General features: G+C 38.0%; 1 protein-coding gene across 1 annotated transcript; it reads left to right on the forward strand.

Moving 5' to 3' along the window:
* Positions 1-144: 144 nt before the first annotated feature.
* LOC140136828 (anaphase-promoting complex subunit 2-like) lies at positions 145-18,281 on the forward strand. Its single transcript, XM_072158426.1, has 13 exons — positions 145-301; positions 4,820-5,242; positions 5,726-5,928; positions 6,641-6,773; positions 7,683-7,847; positions 8,641-8,782; positions 9,339-9,456; positions 10,031-10,206; positions 11,880-12,172; positions 12,762-12,881; positions 14,521-14,659; positions 14,925-15,163; positions 16,490-18,281. The coding sequence occupies exons 1-13, from the start codon at positions 221-223 to the stop codon at positions 16,700-16,702; spliced, it is 2,445 nt and encodes an 814-aa protein (XP_072014527.1). The 5' UTR covers positions 145-220; the 3' UTR covers positions 16,703-18,281.
* Positions 18,282-19,945: the final 1,664 nt, after the last annotated feature.

Consider the following 19,945-nt stretch of genomic DNA (forward strand, 5'->3'; position numbering starts at 1 on the left):
AATGCATCAAAAATATTGAGATATTTTTTCCACAATAACTAATTTACTTGTCAATATAGAACATTATTGGCTTCAAATGAGAGAAACAACAGAACACAATCATCCAATTGTTTCTGTGTTTCTATAACTTCACATCCACCGCGAAATGATTTTGTTGTTGAATGTTAATTTTTATCAATGAAAATGTTCATATTTAACTAATTAAGTACAGGAAATAAACATGGCATCAGATGTTGAATCAGTACGACATGCTTGGCATGTATTGACTACTGCTTTTAACTCGCCTATAAAGCATGTGCTGGTAAGTGGGTTAGAAATTTGGATGTTTTAAGCTTACCTAATTTTTTTAGAATTTAGGTACGCTTAATTTTAGTAAAATTAAACTTTTCCATTCAATCCATTTTTGCCAGACATACCCTGAAGTCCAATACTAGATGCAGTTACTATCAGTCATGTCAAAGCTGGGCCAGTAAATTTATTGCAGGGCCACTAGATTTGCCATTTTTACTGGCTCGGACCGATCTATCGGCTTTTGACTAACACACGCGTCGCGTCGCGTCACGTCGCGTCACGTCACGTCACGTCACGTCACGTCACGTTGATATCTTCTTAAAAGTTACAAACAAGTCATACGGTTGAGATCCAATTTGACCTTGACCTCTATCAAGCTGGGGGCATTGGGTGAATGCACCGAGGTGGGCCACATAACACCCGCCTAGCGAACTGGGTACCGTTGGGTCCCTCAATTCTCTGTTTTCAACTCCTATTTTCCTATTTTATTTTTATTTGATAAAAACTTTCCGGAAACTTTTTTCCTTCGCCACTTAGTTTGTATTTCTTTTGCCAATTGAGAATGCTTGACAACCACCTGTATTTACTGCCTTTTTGACAACCCGATCCAATCACCCAAAACAAGCCAGAACTCAACATGACCCTTGTTTGCACCCCAATCAATGAGCGTGTTTATAGTGGTGTACGGTATTTATACGGTATTCTTATACGCATACGGGATTAGAATGGAATGTGACTTATCCGTTATCTCGACTGTTTATAGTGGCAATCAATAGAGCTCAATAGCGCTATTCTGAATCCGAGGTGGTTGAACTCAGCGTGTTCGAGGTCACCGCAATGCAATGTGGGAGACACAAATATGATGCCAGTTTCAAATAGTTTGCCGTGGAAACGATACCCGCCTATTTTTTAAACATAATTGCTACAGTACCGTACCATTTTGTAGGTGATGTGTTATTACAGTGACACATTTGAGCTCGGAGAGTTATATAACCCTGCTCCACTTCCTTGAATAACGGTATCGTTAATCCCTGTCTGTTTATAGTGGCCGTATACGGAATGAATGTACTGCAATATCCATCGATATCGAAGGATATCAGTTCCGTATAATATGTGCGGCAAATAGCGCTATTGGTCTGTTTATAGTGGCGACCAATACCGTATAAGATGTACTTATACGCTAAATACCGGATAATCTGGCTCACTATAAACACGCTCAATGTTTCGCTTAGCACATACCATGAACATGCACTAGGAACTTCCATTGAAAAGACCCGATATGAATGCATGGGATACGCGTGGCTATTTTTAAACTGTGGAAAATACCGGGCCGTATTCTCGCAAAGGGGCTAACACCGTCCCAGGACACACCCGGCCCAGAAAAACCCCAGACGCATACGAAAAAATGAACAACACAACGGCGCAATAACATGACCCAGCCCACCCCACTTGACATGGCCAAAGAGCCTCCCAGGCCTAAGGTTGACCCGTCTTCAAGAATACGACCTCAGAGTTTTCAATGGAAAATTCCATACAGCTGTGTTTGTTTTACTTGGTCACGTTGTTGCACACGTGTTTTCCATGGCCTGCTCTATTGCATATGATACACACATGCTGATATCGACAGCTTAACGAACTTGCACCCGCTGGGCCTGTTGAAATCAAATCTTTGCCGGGGGGTCCACTGTTGCAGTAGATGGGGCACTTGGGGTTCTTTTTAGACGGTATTGGGAGCCTCCGTGAGGGTAATTTGTGGAGTTTCCTGGGCCTGATTGAGTGGGATTTTTGAACCCAGAGAACCCATTAAATGGGGTCGGATTTGACATGAACATTACTGCAAGAGTGGACCCCCGGCAAAGATTTGTTTTGATTTCAACAGGCCCAGCGGGTGCAAGTTCGTTCGCTCATGAAGATATCAACGTGACGTGACGCGACGCGACGCGACGCGACGTGACGTGACGCGATGCGTGTGTTAGTCAAAAGCCGATCTATCTGGTGCTGATCGGAGAAAAGGAATAGCAACAAATGGCGAAAAATTACGTACTTTTACAAGGCAAAAAGCAGCTTTTCTAGGCATTGTCGACATGGTGCCTTCACCAAAGAAAGTTTCCTACGATAGACCTAACTTTTGAGATGGTTTGCATATCGAAAGGTGCTAAATTAACAATAAGGCGCCCGGTTATAAATCCGTGTTCAGCAAGTCATCATCACAACACTAAACAAACCGTGCTCGAGTTTGATTGACAGGTGAGGTCAGATGCGATAAATTGTCTTTATCTAGTTGTCTTTCATTATAGTTGTCAATTTCTTACCGCGACCACTGCTCAAAATCAACATCCACTTGTACATTGCACTAAAGCTACATTTTAAAGTACAATTAAGCTAAATAATATCCAAACTTCTCTCGTTTAAGTTGATTTGAGTCATTGATCATCACAATTTTTGTGGGAAGATTCCAGCAAATATCGGACCAAAATTTTGCAGACACAGAATCTTCAAATGGGTACATGTACTGTATTGAACTTTCCGACTCACATGCTTCTCAAATTGATAATAAAAATAGATATAACCATAGGCCTTTTCTTTGTGTTTGAAGGCCTATGATATAACTTACATTTTTACTGATAATCAAATAAAAATATATATAGAAATTTAGCTAAAATTTTAGATAAATTTTAAGCTCTTTGTAACTGCAAAAATGAGTGTACATTTTAAGGCATTTTTTGTTACTTTTTTTATTCTTGAAAATGCATCCGTGATTTTTTTTCTCCATCGGTAGTCTTGGGCATTTTGATCTGCTCTTTCCGATGCCAAAGTGCGACCACCTATTGTTAATTGCGAGCATGTGTTTGAAATAAACAATTCGCACTATAGTGAGAATTTCTCACTATGTGAGAAACTGAGAAGGTGAATTCTCACTATTTGGCGAATTCGTACTATTAGGAGAATTCACCAATTTTGGGGTTGCGACTCTACTGCTTAGTTTCAATGATGCTTACCGATTGAGTCCCCTTGATAGTGTATTTCCGATCATTTTGCAACATGGCTGAAAAATATTTCCAGGACGTGAGGTCGCCATTAGGCACGGCCTGGTAACCTGGATACAAATTTAACTCAATCGATCATCCAACCCCTGTTCACCTGAGTGACCACGTGGTGTGCCGAATGAATGGAATCAGTGTCGGAACAAGGATTGTTACTTGTAAACAAATCGTTTCGCCGGCATGTTCAAGAAATAAAATTTACGATCTTTTGATAATTAGTTAGGGAACGTTTTATTTTAGCCTCAGATGGCATGCAATGAGAGATTGAGAATGTGGGATAAAGATAAGCCACTCTTGTGTTCTCATTTTGCAAGTAGGCTTCTCATAAAGCTTAAATTGACAGGCCAGGATGCTAGCCATCCGGTGTATAATAAAATGGCGGACATGCCAAGCACCCTCACTACGTTCGGGTATGAGGGTGCTTGACCAGGCATAAGTCAGTACGGCCGCAGCACAATTAAACTTCTTACAAGTCTAAATTATGCAAATTTCCTAGCAACGCACCACGCACTGACTGCATGACATCACGTGCACAGAACTGACGAATCGTGTGCATAGGATCAGTGAAATTTGTGTAAAAAATAAGAAAAAACACCTCATGCATGTACGCATATTGTCTGTCTCCATTGAAAAACTGGATCCTCTGAAGTAAAAGTTAAGTCAGAAAAAAAAAATAATGTCGAACAAAAATTATAACCAAAATTACAGATATAAATAAAATTTAATTTGAATATCTTTAGTCATCAAAATTTTTGTTTGTTTGACGCCAAAAAAAAGTTTTCAAAAAAAAAAATTTTCAAACGATATTCCGAACGGAACCACAGATTTCAGTTCTGTTTTCACCAGGACCCAGCAGACATCTTGAATGTCCCGAAAAACATGAATATGCATATGTCTGACCCCTGTAAGGTCATAAAAGCATGTCGGGTCAATTCGGACCACTCCGATCTTCCGAAAAAGACCACATGAATGTGACGTGTCGGGTTCATGAATGAGCAGTGCGATGCAGCCGCAAACGGTAAAGAAAGATGACGGGGATCATTGCTTCCGTGGTGCTTCGATAGGATGCGCCACGCATGCAGATAAGCGTCTCTTTATGCGTAGTGTATCTGTGCGTTAACAAATTGTGCGACTACGCAACGCGATGCATTGTTGCGCGCGTGTACCCCGCTGGTACACAGATTTTCTCTCCTTTTAAATTGCGAATGAGTGACAGTGCAATGAAATCCATAAAATAGTGCAGTTGGAGTTTACAAATCTGGATTTTCTTTCATTGTATTTATAATTTACATAACTCAATTACATTTACTCAATTTCGCTAAAGAAACAACGTCTAGAGTACACAGCCACATTAAACATGGATGAGATCAGATTGGTATTTTGATGTCATTTGTAAGGTAGAAAACAATGTGCACAAATCTAGACCACCTATCTTTATATTGATTGAAGTGTTTGTAAATTTTGTTCAAATCTGGTTTTTACAGGAAACTCAAGATAACCCAGAGATTGCTACAGAGTTACATCAAGCCACAGAATTGCTTCATCAGCGTGGAATGGGTCACCTCACACAGGAGTGGTTTATGCAGGAACTCAGACGTGAACTACAAAGAGATATCGTCCCACAATTCTGGAGGCATTTTCAGCCTACAATTACAACACAGTCTAAAGATATAAACATTGCTGCATTTACTCACGCTGTAAATCAACTTCACAGTGGACTTGCATTGAAGATGAAAAGCGCAGAAACATTGGAGAGCTTGTCGGAACATTGCAGTCAACAAAATATAAAGACAAAGGGATCTTGTATTACGGAGAGAGTAAAAACTCTTATAAAAGCAATTTTATTCAGTAGAGTACCAAAGAGCTTTCATGAACATGTGAAAGAATTTTATTCACAAGCATTTAAGGTAAAGTGATTAACAACAATGTGAGCTTAGATAGACCATTTTTATTTGACATTTTAAAACAGTTCGACAAAAATACTATGCATGGTACTTTTTAAAAATATCTTGGAAATGGTAATGGGATTTTCCTGTTGATCTGTTGATCCTCTTTCATGTTCTGTTGTATCCTTTCTCTAAATCCTATCAGTTGATGGTCACTACAGATTTATTGTAATGTCATTTGGTATGAATGCAATTATCTGTAAGGGTTCTGGTAGCAAGCAACATTTGGACAGTATTTTTTGTGGGACATGAGAGCACATCAGTCATATCAAATTGCATTCTGAATACGAGGAATATCCTTCTGATATCAAATAATTTTGATTTTTTTTTAAAATTCGGACAAAGACACTTGCCTGAAAATGAAATATCAATATGCTGAGTAAATTGTTCAATGTATTTAAATGTTGTTTGTTTGTTTATTTTAATTTCATTTGTTTTTACCAGGCATACCACCACAGCAAGCATACCAAACCAGATGATAGCCAAGTAGTAGATGGTATGGACATCACCGTCGAAGAAGATGATGACGATGATGATGGTGAAGAGGTGGATGGAGATGACGTCAAGTGTCCCGGATGCAGCAGGGAGAAGGAAGGATGTCAGTGCAAGGAGATCCTTCGGACATTCCATCAAACTAATGCAAAATTGTAAGATACATTCTTAAGGGTAGGCGAGGTATTGTTGGTGAAGCAACCTAAAAATCGATTTTCATTATCTAGATCAATATATTATTGAAAAATAACACCTTGATGTTTTGCAAAAGTTCATTCTACAAATCGTATACTTTGCAAACTTGCTTAATTTATTAAATAATGAGTTATGTACGTTTTACAAAAGTGTTGTTGTTTTGCAGCCCTCTTTACAACGTAACTCAAGAACCGCATCACCTATAAAAGTATATCTGTGATATTTTAATTCTTCTACACACTCGCTATGAATTGAGCAATGCAGTTTTTTTGCCAAAGCTCACTACCATTCGTAAGATGCTGTGAACTACCAAATCACAACAGTTAAAAATAATTAATAACCTTAAGTTCTCACAGAGATATGTGCAGAGATGTCACTTTTCCGATTAAAAAAATATATTTCCCCCATTTTGGTCATACTACCCTACAATGTACATGCACCCTACAATGTACATAAACCCTAACCCATCCTCCAAACCTTACTGTTACCCAAGTAACCATTACACTAACCCAGAATCTAGCTCTAACCTAAGGATATTGTAAAAATGTATAATTTTCCTGCGAAAAATGGTTTTAACATTTTGGTAATTTTTCTGCGGATTTGGACAACCCATAGACCTGTTTTGATGTGCTAGGATCTTCATAGCCCAATTTGTTTCTTGTTATTGTATAGGTTTGATCTGGACCTCTTAGAAAGGATATGTGGTGAGCCTGTTACAACCATCATACATGATAGAATCAAACATCATGTTGACCAGACGTGCAAAGGAGAGTTTGAAACATCATTCCTGGAGCCACATGAAAAGGTTAGATGTCATCATGTGATTTGGTTTTAAAAGTCAATATTTGTGTTACGGCCAACGGCCCTTTTCAAATCAACCACGGAAACATTCGGAAAACCAGAAAGTGTGCACCAGATGTGTATGCAGCATAATACAGGGATGTGAAATCTCTGCGTTTAAGCGGAGATCCACGTTTTGAAAAATTTTCAGAAACTCTAATTTCTGTGTTTTTCTTAAAAACCCTGAAAATCCAACTTTTTTCCAAAATCTTGATATCCGCAGTTTAATTTAATACATGGTACGTCACTCTGTGTTGTTGTATAAATGTATGAAAGAGACTAAATTGCTGTTGCATGCATTGTAAGTGTATATAAGGCTATATGATACAGGAACACGGTAGGTGTAATCTTTAATGTGCATGTGTATCTATGGTCGCGGAAAGTTGCCATGGGGATGATGTTGATGGCAGCCATTGCTAGATTGTTAACATGAGTGATCTTTTTTAATCGTTTTGCAATCCAAGTCATCCAATGTGTACAGAGAATTGTGTTTCTTCTAAACAAAGCTTATGTGGAAAAGGATGGAATATGGCTTCTAGGGACCATAATTTTATTGAATGGGGGACAAAGATGGATTCAGAATCGCTGAAAGCAGATCAGAAAGACCCTTTGGTTAATAAGTGGGAATGGCTAAATCGTGATCACAACTTGATAATGAAAACTTCTTTTTGGCCAATCGGCAGGTAGTTCTCATGGGGTTAACAGGTAGGGTGTTGGGCCCCTGGGGTACAGGGGCAAAACCATGGTGCGTTCCAGGGCAGTACGCCTGAAAGCTGGAATACACATGCATGGATATACGAACAAAACAGCATTGACGTCACTGCCACATCAGGGTGAAAAATTGGTATAGCCATGTTTTTATGTTTTCTTGCAGTGGTTGGAGCATAAGGTTGTTGGTTGGTTAAATCTTGTGTTTTGTGGTCCAGACAGCAGTAGGGGAACAGCAAATAGCAGATCAACCAGCAAGACTTGTATAGCACAATGGAAGGATAGGTTACAATATTTCTTCTATCAAACCTATGCTCGCTTAAGAATACAGGTAGGAACATTAGGCCAAGAAAAAAAAAATGTTTTTTCTTATGAAAATTTTTGTTGGCCAAATAGACACAAAAAAAATAATAAAAAGCCATTAAAATTATAAACTAAACAAATTATTTTTAAAGGGCCGGCTCTGATTTTGGCCAGTTTTTGGTCGGTCGGTGGAGGGCAAACAAACAATTTTTTTTAGCCTTATGTGTTCTATTTTTAATTTACTAGACTATGTGATTTAATTCTATGTGTACTACAGTGAAAAGTTCAATTAAATGAACACAGCCTGACGTAGCAAGACGATTTTTTGCATACACTGAAAAAATAAGGGGGGATTGATCACAGGGTGGCACTCAATTTCAATTTTGGTAGGGGTGTGCAGTGTAGAATGCTAAACTTTGGGAACTAAAACTGATTTTTGGGCAAAATAGGGGCTTGATGAACTGAGATTTCAACATTTTTGTGAGTGTCTGGGAACTAAAATTGGACAAAATTACTAGCTTTGGAGCTAAAAATTAGAGTTTGAGGCTCAATGAACTGGAGCATGATGCAAATGTGTGTCTTAAAGGAACTGCTGGAGAGCTTGAAAAAGGCACCCTTGACCGACGCACATATCCGTACCACCTATATATGTGAGTGACCCCCCCCCCCCGGGTGATATTTGGATAATGGGATTAGCACACACGCATACTTTCATTTGAAGAATGAAGAGAATTTGGTATTGATGTATGATTATTGATGAAATGGGGAGATGAGGTTACATCCCATATTCTACAGTTAACTCCTGATGCTTTTTGTTATAGGAGCTGTTTAACATCATTGTGGAATTTCCAGACTCGCTGAGTGCACTAGAAGATCTGAAAAGCTGCTTGGAAAAGACCGAGTTGCGGACATTTCTGATGCAATCACTAAGAAGTGATTTGGAGAAAAGGCTCCTGCATCCAGGTACATGTACATTGGGTCCTAAAAATTGGTCACTATATCTGAACAATATAATTTCTATGTAAGGTACTAAAATTGTCTTGATCTGGGTCTATTTGAGTGTTTTTATTGTGTAATTTATTTGTTTGTTGTGGTTATTTTGGAAATAAAGAATTGATTAATTGTCAAGGTCTAAAGGATGCTGATGATTATTTGCCCTGGGCTTAGAACCAAAACCCTCTCCCCCAGAGAATTTGGGAGACAACCTTTTTTTGGAAACCTTACCCATATGGGAATTTAAATCAGGTTGTCTATAAAAATATCGACCCTGGGTTAAACAGTGAGGGCGCTTTTTTTTAAATGCCACCAGAATCCTATATAATGGCATTTAAATACCAATTTTAAGTCATTGTGAGATTTTTTTGTTTAATTTTCTTTGTAAATATGGTTTAATATTGAGTAAAGCCTACTTTTGCAAATAAAAAGCATTGATAGAGGGCTTTTTTCAAAATGGCCACCAAAATGCCTTAAAATCCCACAATCCATACAATAATCTTGTGACTTATATTTGACTTTGCAGGTGTAAATACAGATGACATACTGACCCAGTATGTGTCGTCCATCAGAGCCTTGAAAGTGTTGGATCCATCTGGTATCATATTGGAGCTGGTTTGTGAACCTGTCCGAAAATATCTAAGGTTTGTGTCCAAAAAAAAAAATGTGCAAAAATTTGTATGTTACACTATTTTGGCCCATGATCGGAGCGAAAAGGGCTTTATTGGTACAATGTGCTCACATCACATAAAATTTGTATGTTACACTATATTTGGCCCATGATCTGGTGAATTTTGGTAGAAAAGGGGATCCTTGCCCCTGTCTTTTCCGTTGCCTTCCTGATTTTCTCTTACGTTTTTGGCCCCCACACATATGCAAGGCTTATGTTATCAGCCAAATGGTTGTCTGCCTGCCTGGTTGTTTGGCTGTCCAGTTCTTTGTTTCTTTGTTTGACTGTCCGGGCGGAAGCAAATTCATTAATCCACTCACTGTGCAGCTCCAATGCAATAACCGATCAATTTCTAACTTGGTATGGTGATAGGATATGGTGGTCTGATGTGCTTTGTGTGGGGCCACCTTAAATACAAACCACATAATTCTAATTTGTCATACAGGCACGCTGCCCCCAACCCTCCCCAGGTACTTCAAATTTGAAGTTCTACTGCTACACTTCTATACTTGACTAAGGTAGCAAATGTGTAATCCTTCTTTATGCAGAACTCGTGATGATACAGTGCGCTGTATCGTATCTAGTCTAACAGACGACAGCAATAGAGAATTAGCTGAAGAATTAGTCAAAGCAGAGCCATTACATATGGACGAGAGTTACTCAAGTGAACATGAAGAGGAGAAGCCAGAAGAATGGCTGCCGGACCCAATAGATGCTGATCCTAGTAAGTTGTAATGGTAAAAGTTAGAATGGCATGATCATAGATTATCAATAGAGAAGTAACTGAAGAATTAGTCAAAGCGGAGCCATTATATATGGATGAGAGTTACTCAAGTGAACATGAAGAGGAGAAACCGGAAGAATGGCTGCCAGACCCGATAGATGCTGATCCTAGTAAGTTGTAATGGTAAAAGTTAGAATGGTGTGAGCATGGATTATCAATAGAGAATTAGCTGAAGAATTAGTCAAAGCGGAGCCATTACATGTACATATGGACCAGAGTTACTCAAGTGAACATGAAGAGGAGAAACCAGAATGGCTGCCGGACCTAATAGATGCTGATCCTAGTAAGTTGTAATGGTAAAAGTTAGAATGGCATGAGCATGGATTATCAATAGAGAATTAACTGAAGAATTAGTCAAAGCGGAGCCATTACATATGGACGAGAGTTACTCAAGTGAACACAAAGAGGAGAAGCCAGAAGAATGGCTGCCGGACCCAATAGATGCTGATCCCAGTAAGTTGTAATGGTAAAAGTTAAAATGGCATGAGCATGGATTATCAATAGAGAATTAGTTGAAGAATTATTCAAAGCGGAGCCATTACATATGGAAGAGAGTTACTCAAGTGAACACGAAGAGGAGAAGCCAGAAGAATGGCTGCCGGACCCAATAGATGCTGGTCCCAGTAAGTTGTAATGGTAAAAGTTAAAATGGTGTGAGCATGGATTATGAATAGAGAATTAGCTGATGAATTAGTCAAAGCAGTAAGTTGTAAGTAGTAAGTTGTAATGGTAAAAGTTAGAATGGTGTGAACATGCATTATCAATAGAGAGATTTCTTTCTTACTGAATGATGAGTTGTCAGATATGGATGTGATTTAAAAAAAACCATGCAGGGGCTTTGAGATATAGCCTTTTTTTTTAGCCTAGAAGTTTTTAGTCAAATGCTTTTCCACCCAATTGAGTGATATATGTTCTTAATTCAGGTAAAAGTGCCCAAATATATGCAAAAGTAATGTACAACCTCTCTTATCCGGCCATGATCGGACCAAGCATTGATGACCCTTTAAGTGAAAAAAATCAAAATGGAGTAATACACTGAAAGATATGGTATTTGAGTGCTACATACTTTATGGCCTTCTCAGGCCTTGCCGTGTGGGGCAAGCGATCGCTCTCACTCGCCACCGCTTGCCCAAACTCACTTTCTAGGGAGAGATTTTCCACTCACCATAGAAACTAAGTATCACTCCCTGTGAATCACCCAAAATTTAATGCAATTTATATTCCAAGTTTCAGCACTTCGAATATATTTCATTATACTAAATTAGCCTTAATTCCAGAAAACAAAATCTGAGAGAGTGTCAACAGTGCATGTCAACAGTATTTCATATTGGTATGAATGATCTTTCAGACCTAGAGAGTGATTCAATCACTCTAGAGATTGATTTGACCACTCGCCTAGCATCATGCTAGCGAGTGATTGACTACTCGCGTCGCCTTTAAAATCTAGACGGCAAGGTCTGCCTCCTGAATGCTGCAATAAAGCTCTCAAAGCATTAAAAAACATGTTTTGCTATGAACATCACATGTCTGGATAATAGAAAGAGGCACAGAGGTTGGACTGTAGTAATGTCACATGATCTGTTTACCAGTTTGTACTTCATTTTCCTCCCTAGGGAGAACAGCGAAGAGTCGACGCTCATCTGACATCATCAGCACGCTTGTCAACATCTATGGCAGTAGAGAATTGTTTGTGAATGAGTACCGTGGCCTGCTAGCGGATCGCATCCTGTCAGGCTTCAGTTACGATACAGCCCGCGAGCTTCGCTACTTGGAGCTACTCAAGCTACGGTTTGGTGAGACTCAGCTTCACCATTGTGAAGTGATGCTGAAGGATGTCGCTGATTCAAGGAGATGCAATTCCCACATACAATCATTGAAAGAAGAAGGAAAAGATGAAGCTGATAATGCGGAGTCCAAAAAGAAGAGGAAAAGGAAGATGTAAGGACTTTATTGTAACAGTAATTGCTTTAGTAACTAAAATGAGCTATAGTTGTAAACATGTTTTGTTTCCTGGACTCTGTATAATGTGACCAGCTCCAACAAAACCCGTAACAAGTCGCCAGGCATGTTTTTGAGTTATAGGCCTTTAAAGATTACATTCCCATAAAAAAAATGAAAATTTTGAATTCTTAATGGTATTTGACTGTGGGACTAAGTGGACTTTCAAATCCTTGAAAGTGCTTTTCAAAAAGAGGTGTATTTAATCAATAAATAACAGTTGAACTATGACAATCCTTATTTAATCCTGTGTAAGGCAGGAAACTAATTGGCACATTACTCAGAATAGCAGTTTTGAAAAATATCAAGGTATCATTTATACAATTATCCATATCTTAAAAAGTATTGATGCTATTTATATAATTTTGGTATCATTTTAAAGCTTATTATCTACTGTTTACATTTTTATTCAAATCATGAAATGTCAAAAATGTGACTTGTTCCTTTGAGTTGATCTTTGTTCTTGTCATTTTTCTTATTGCACTTTGTCTTTGCAGGTGGCCGATTTCAACTCTATGATCCTTTCAGCCCAGTTCTGGCCGAGTCTTAAAGAGGAGAAACTGGAAGTACCAGAGAGTATCAAAAAGGCTATGGAAAAATATACCAAGTCATATGAGGTAAGCTTAGAGCTTGACAAATGCCAACATTTGTGTTATCAAAGCAGACAACAAAATATAAAATCAAACAGTGAAAACTAAACTGAGCTCAAAAAGAAACTTATAATTTTTCACAAGGTCATATCTTGAAATCCTGTCTATCAAATTCTACCAAAATTACACACAGGTTTACTTCAATACTCTACTCTTAACACATGTCAGTAACCACACAGTTATCCAACTGACACAACAGCAAAATGCACTGACATGGAACAGCTTCCTGGAACACATTCTCAGCCCAACCCTGTTTCATGAAAAAAGTGTATGAAAAGCAGAAAGCAGCACCGTTTTATCATCTGTGCAAGGATCTTGTGTGCATTCTCACAGATTTTTTGTGCTGGGTGCCAAATGCTGGGCTGTGAAAGTGGAGGAAGTCCAGGAAGCTGTCCCATGACAGTGCATTTTGCTGTTGTGTCAGTTGGACAAGTGCTTGGTTACTGACATGTGTTTTGAGTAGAGTATTAAAGTAATCCTGTGTGTAATTTTGGTTGAATTTGATGGACAGGATTTCAAGTTATGACCTTGTGGAAAATTATAAGTTTCTTTTTGAGCTCAGTTTACATTCAAGTCAAAAACTGAAGGCAAGTTCAAATAGAACTTGTAGCAAACAAGACAACAAGCTCAGAGCAAAATAAGCTGTGTCTTCCCTTTACTCAATGAAAGCAAGTTCACTACTATTATAGGTAAGCATAGGGAAAATGCACAATTTTTGAGAGCAAAGTGTGTGCGCTAGTTTTTCGAAAATGTGCAATTTGTGTGTTTTGTTCCCCAAAATGTATGAATTTTCTCCAGAAAATGTTTGTATATATTTAAAAATATTTTACTTTAAATTTTTACTTATTTTTCTTGCAGTTTTTTGCAACGGTCTATTTTCTATATTTTTTTAACATGGATTGTGTTGCAGATCATTATGGATTTTGTGATTTTAGTGAAAACATTTGGAAAATGAGTACTTGAAAAATGGTTATTTTGGGAAAATCTTAAAATTTGCGGTCGGACCTATATGATAGGATGCATGATTATACCCAAAATGCGCAAATTTAGCGCATTTTCCCTATCCTTAATGTAGGCCTGTTTAGTAAATTGGAAGTGATATATATTTATTTGCATGAATCTTTAATTTTCAGCTCCTAAAGGGCATGAGAACATTGAATTGGAAGGCTAACCTTGGCTAAGTGAATTTTTTTTATGTCGGGCATATCTAGGCATTGACAGCTGTAATCTAGGAGATAACGCTGACGAAACTTCGGCCAGGCACAAATGACCTGGTGAACGAAGGGGGTTGCTGTAGATAGCTGGTTGGGGTATTTTTACAGGACAGGCAAGTGTAGCCGACAATCGGGCGTTACCCTGATCGGAACCGCCTGTAAACGAGGTCTTTATCATGGATCATCTGCCCCGCCATTACCAGATGAACCACAGGGAGAGCGGAGATTTTTTTGGGTCCTGCAGGGAATTGAACTAGGGACCTCTCACGCCAAAGGCAAAGACCTTAACCAGTGTGCCACGCTGCTCTCAATGAAAGCAAGTTCACTACGATAGGCCTGTTTAGAAAATTGAAAGTGATATATATTTGTTTGGATGAATTTTTAATTTTCAGCTCCTAAAGGGCATGAGAACATTGAATTGGAAGACTAACCTTGGCTTGGTGAATTTAGAAATTGAGCTGAAGGACAGAAAACTCAACTTATCTGTGTCACCAATACATGCTACAATCATCATGCACTTCCAGGACAAAGGTAAGTAGCCAAGGGTTTATCATATCTAGGGCTCAACCGATAATCGGATCGAATATCGTATCGGCCCGATGTTTGCAAGATCGGTATCGGATCGAATTTCGGCAAAAAAAATTTAATTTTAAGTTTTCGACGACTTTAGAGAACCACTGGACCTATTCTGAAGTACTAAGCTCCAAAAACTTTGAGAGATAGTCACTGCGGTCTGGGAACATAAATTTTGTCCCCTTTTTTTACCTAATAAAATTTTGACTTTTTCACTTTGCAGCCAAATGGACTATTGAAGAATTAAGTGGCATCATGCAAGTACCCAGCACTGCTCTGAGGCGCAAGATAGCCTTCTGGCAGAGTCAGGGAATCCTCAAAGAGGAGTCAACTGACACCTTTGTGCTGGTTGAGGAACAGCGTGGTCCATCTGGTAGCCATGATGTTGTCATGATGGATAGTGATGATGAAGCTGAATCTGCTATGGCGTCAGCAAAAGATCAAAGGGAGGAAGAATTACAGGTAGGTCAAAGCAGTATGGCATGATTCTGTTATGTCTTATTCACATAACCTTCACCCTGAGCTAACACTAATTAATAACCCTAAACTTAACCATAATAGTACAACTTAACAAGCAAAAGGAATTTTGTTTTTATCCTCTGTTGTGCCGTAGAGGATCTAGGCAGATCCAATATTTTGAGTAGTGAATGCCAGCGCAACTACCATCTGACGTCGGTACAACGTCCAGACCTGGTGACAACGCTTATCATACACGCAAAGTTTCTTTTGTGTACTCTCACGCTATTTGTGCTATTTTTGAGTTCGCTTACGCAAACTTAACTTAGCGTTGACCCCCATAGGCAACATGCCGGGTTTCCGCGGTATGGCAACTACAATAAAATAAAATATAGGACCTGCCTATCCTCTGTGACATGATAGAGGATAGTAGACAATAAGTTGCTATATTATGATGATATGATCAGCTCGTAAAAGAATTATTTTGATTTTTGTTACTGCGTGAGTCAATAAAGTCCCAAACTTACGCCCTCATAAATTCACAAAAGCGCAGGTCAATTACAGTTCATGTAAGCGCTGGACCCAGCTGTTTGTACACCATTCTATATCAGTGTTGCCAGTCTTCAGGAAATTTCCTGATTTCACGAAATTTTACTTACTTTGATGATCGTGTAGAAATGTATAGGCAAAGTACATTTTTCAGGAAATTTGTTGCCATTTCAGGATTTCTTGACAACACTGACTGGCATCTCTGCTTTATCAATCCGCAATGTTGTGAGTCCCATGAGCTGATTAGAGTATAATTGTTTGTAGTTGGTGAAATATTATTTTAATAGCTAAAAACTATTTTATTTAGCAGAAATTAAGTTACCATCATAAAAAAGTGAACAAAACTTGTTTACAACTTACATTGTGTGTACTGCAATCTTGTGTGTGTATTTAGCACTAAGCTTATGCCTACCACATGCTACATACGCTTAGCTGGACACAAACATGTTCCGAAACAACGCAGCCACTGTTTATGTCAAAATATAACTTCGCAAATGCCTGTTACAATACAATAAGAAGCTGAAATTTCTATATATGACCAACTTCAAACTGATTTTGAATAACCACATATTTGTCTTTGTCTCTCTCTCTCCCCCTCTCTCTTTCTCACTCTCTCTCTCTCTCTCTCTTTCACATGCTTATCTATTGTCCTCACTTTTACACTGTAATTTATAATTCAATTTAATTCAGACAGAGCATTGCATGTTGATTGAGATCATTGTACAATTTTGATGAACAATGATGAAGACAATTATTTACATATTATTGCGTTTTCCTCTCCAGGTCTTTTGGTCTTACATTGTGGGTATGCTAACTAACCTTGGAAGTCTACCATTAGAACGGATCCACTCTATGCTTAAGATGTTTGCCATGCAAGGACCTTCGGGATCCGAGCTTACTGAACACGAACTGAGACAGTTTCTTGATCGCAAAGTTCGAGAGCAACTGCTGGTGTACGCCGCTGGAGTTTATAGAGTACCTAAGGGTGGCAGCTAATCATGGGCAGGTCTGAGGGAATAGCTTGATAGCCATCTCAAGAAAACAAGGTCTTCAAAAAAACTGCTCTCGCTGGTTTCTTTGGGATGCAGTTTCCCAATAGTTAAAAACTATAGAAAGCATTGTAAACAAGTTTCCCCCAAAACAAGGTCTTTGAAAAAACTGGCCTAATTGGCATAGCATGCCGGATGCAGTTACTTTTTAGGGAACGCTTTAAAAACTATCTATATATAGAAAGCATTGTAAACAAGTTACCCCTGATCAGGTTGTCAACTGCCCGCCCATACGTTAAACGCAATATAATTTTATAGTTTACCATGAGATGAGTTTTGACTCATTCTGGCACCCATGCAATACAGTTTTAGAATAAAGGATATTATATCGTCAGCCTGCTACGCTATTTAAATTGCCGAAGTCATTTTTTTTGTGATTTTGAGAACAAAGAATAAAATGTGATTCAAGCATGCATCAGTTACATAATCACCCTAATTATTTCAGATTATTCCCTTTCATTTGTATCATTATCATTTGTTCTTGTGCAAAGATTGGTGAATAAATATGTTTAAATGCATGCTTGAACCATATTTTGTACTTTGTTCTCAAAATTACAAGAAATGACTTAGGCAATTAGCGTAGCAGGCTGACGATATGTCCTTTTATTGCTTTATTGCAGTATGTACATTTCACATGATAAAAGTAAACAATTTTGGGTGAAAAATGGACAGAAAATAGAAATAAATTACAATTCGCCTTACTGGGAATAGACCCTGTACATGTCACACCCAAAGCGAGAATCATACCTAGACTAGACCAACCAGGCAACAGTGTGGATCGTGGGAATTCAGTATGTATATAAAGTTATTATACATATTTAAGCCACATGTGAAAGTATCGTACATTTTGATTGGCGGTAAATATCCATATGTTTGTACTTCAGCCAATCATGATCGTTTTTTATGACGAATAATTTACGATGTGATTTTCGAGTGATTTAAATCGAATTTCATGATATAAAGCATGCAAGCAATAATATTAACATTTCAGTGAATCTGCAAACCATACTCATAAACATCACAATTAAAATTTGATATAAAGTTCAGATATTAAAAGAAGGCTCTAATCATTTCCTAGGTCTGTGTTAAGTTCTGATTAAGAGGGGGGTCAAGAGGTCATGTTCTGGAATCAATATGTTTGGTGCCCATCAGGTGTGTGTATTGTGTTAACTTAAAGACATATTATAAAATTTGCTGAGGAGGATGCCCTCAATATTGTTCAAAATTGTGTTTGTTTACATGATTATATTGTACTTCATTAAACCAACATACCCTGCAAAAATCAAGACCCTGTAGTTTTGTCAAAATCCAAGATTTGGAATAAAACGCAGGAACCACCATTTTATTATTACGATGGAAATATTAGTCGAACGCATACGCTATGTACATGGCATGCGGGATGGCGATTTACACAACAGGATATTACCTTAACATGACCGAAAGGGTGGTACATATTGGCGCCATCGGCGATGGTAGTAAATTCCAATTTTCTTTGCTTTGCCTTAGTTGTTTGGCTCAATAATAAAAGGGGATATATCTGACAGTAAAAGCTAACATTTTATGGCAAAGAAATACAAATCTATTTTGTATGAAAATGTTATAAATATGGCTTTAACTTAACTTAAAGGATTTATAATGCACACACACCATCAAAACAAGATGTTCAAGGCGCAACACAAAAGCAGTTTAAGATAAAACAAAAGTGTAATATGTGATACGATCAAGCAAAATCAGTCTGAACTCAGAAATATTGATCGCATCACATATGAAGATATACAATGATGATTTAAAACCAATACATAAAGACAAAAAACCAAAAAATATTTAGGGCCTAATGTGTATAGCCTAAGTTCAAACACAAAGTCAATTATTTTTATAGGCAGTACAATTACATGTGATCTCAACATAAATATGTTTGGTGCCCATCATGCAGGGTGTGGCAAAAAAACACCTTTTTTCTCGGATCGACTTGGAACTATCAAAGAATTTTACTGGGGTACATACTGTGCTGAGACATATCAGTAAGATTGAAGCATGTTTCGCCCAGGCAGTAGATTTTCACAAAATCCCTACTTATTTGCTGATTCTTACTGAATAGCTCTATATAGAGAAATAACCTGGGAAAAGTAGGCATTGAGATGACATCATAGCAAATATTAAACACATGTATTTTGTTTGGACCCTCTAGAACATCACCAGATCGCAATCAGTCTCATATTGGTTCTATTATTTTTTGCCAAGGACAGGTATGTAGTTCAATATTGATGATATTTGCGTTGCTAAATTAAGGGGTAGGGATACCATTATGGAGCATTTCCTCAGTTTTACTCAGTCAAATTACCCAATTTCGGTCTTGCATAGGTATGAACTGTAGCATTACCAAAAATAAATGATAAATGCTTTTTGGGTAGCCACACCTACTATATAAAGTGTTTAATATTGGCTATGATGTCGTCTGAAAGCCTAATTTCCCCATTTATGTTCTTACTGATTTCTCTATATAGAGTTATACAGTAAGAAATAGCAAAAAAAGTAGGGATTTTGTGAAAATCTATTGCCTGGGTGAAACATGCTCTGATCTAACTGATATTTCAGCACAATAGTAGTATGTACCCTAGTAAAATTCTCCGGGAGTCGATCCGAGAAAAAAAGTGTTAATTCGCCACACCATAGTGCACATGTTACAATTACATGTGAATGTGATCTCAACATAAATATGTTTAGTGCCCATCAGGGTGGGCACATATTACACGTATATACCGGGTCACTTTCCTCTGAAGTGAACATTACCATTTCTGGCCTGTAAGCCCTTGATTTGTTGTGATTAACCCTATTCTATTACCCCCACAAAAGTGGTATATTTGAGTGGTGTGGGGGTATCATATTAAAGCCATATTATAACATTTGCTGAGGAGGACGCCCTCACTGATTTTTTTTAATTCATTTTTTTACACGATTAAATTGTACTTTATTAAACCAATATAGCCTGCAAAAATCAAGACTCTAGGTGCTGTAGTTTTGTCAAAATCAGAGATTTTGAATAAAAGGCTGATTCAGCCCTTTATTATTACGATGGAATTGTTAGTCGAGACGCATACACGATGTTCATAACACACAGTACTACGCGGCGTGCGCGACGGTGATATACACAACAAAGGGTCGTACCACAACATGACCGAAGGAGTGGTAT

This window comes from Amphiura filiformis, chromosome 17 (assembly GCF_039555335.1).
Source record: "Amphiura filiformis chromosome 17, Afil_fr2py, whole genome shotgun sequence".
Taxonomy (NCBI): domain Eukaryota; kingdom Metazoa; phylum Echinodermata; class Ophiuroidea; order Amphilepidida; family Amphiuridae; genus Amphiura; species Amphiura filiformis.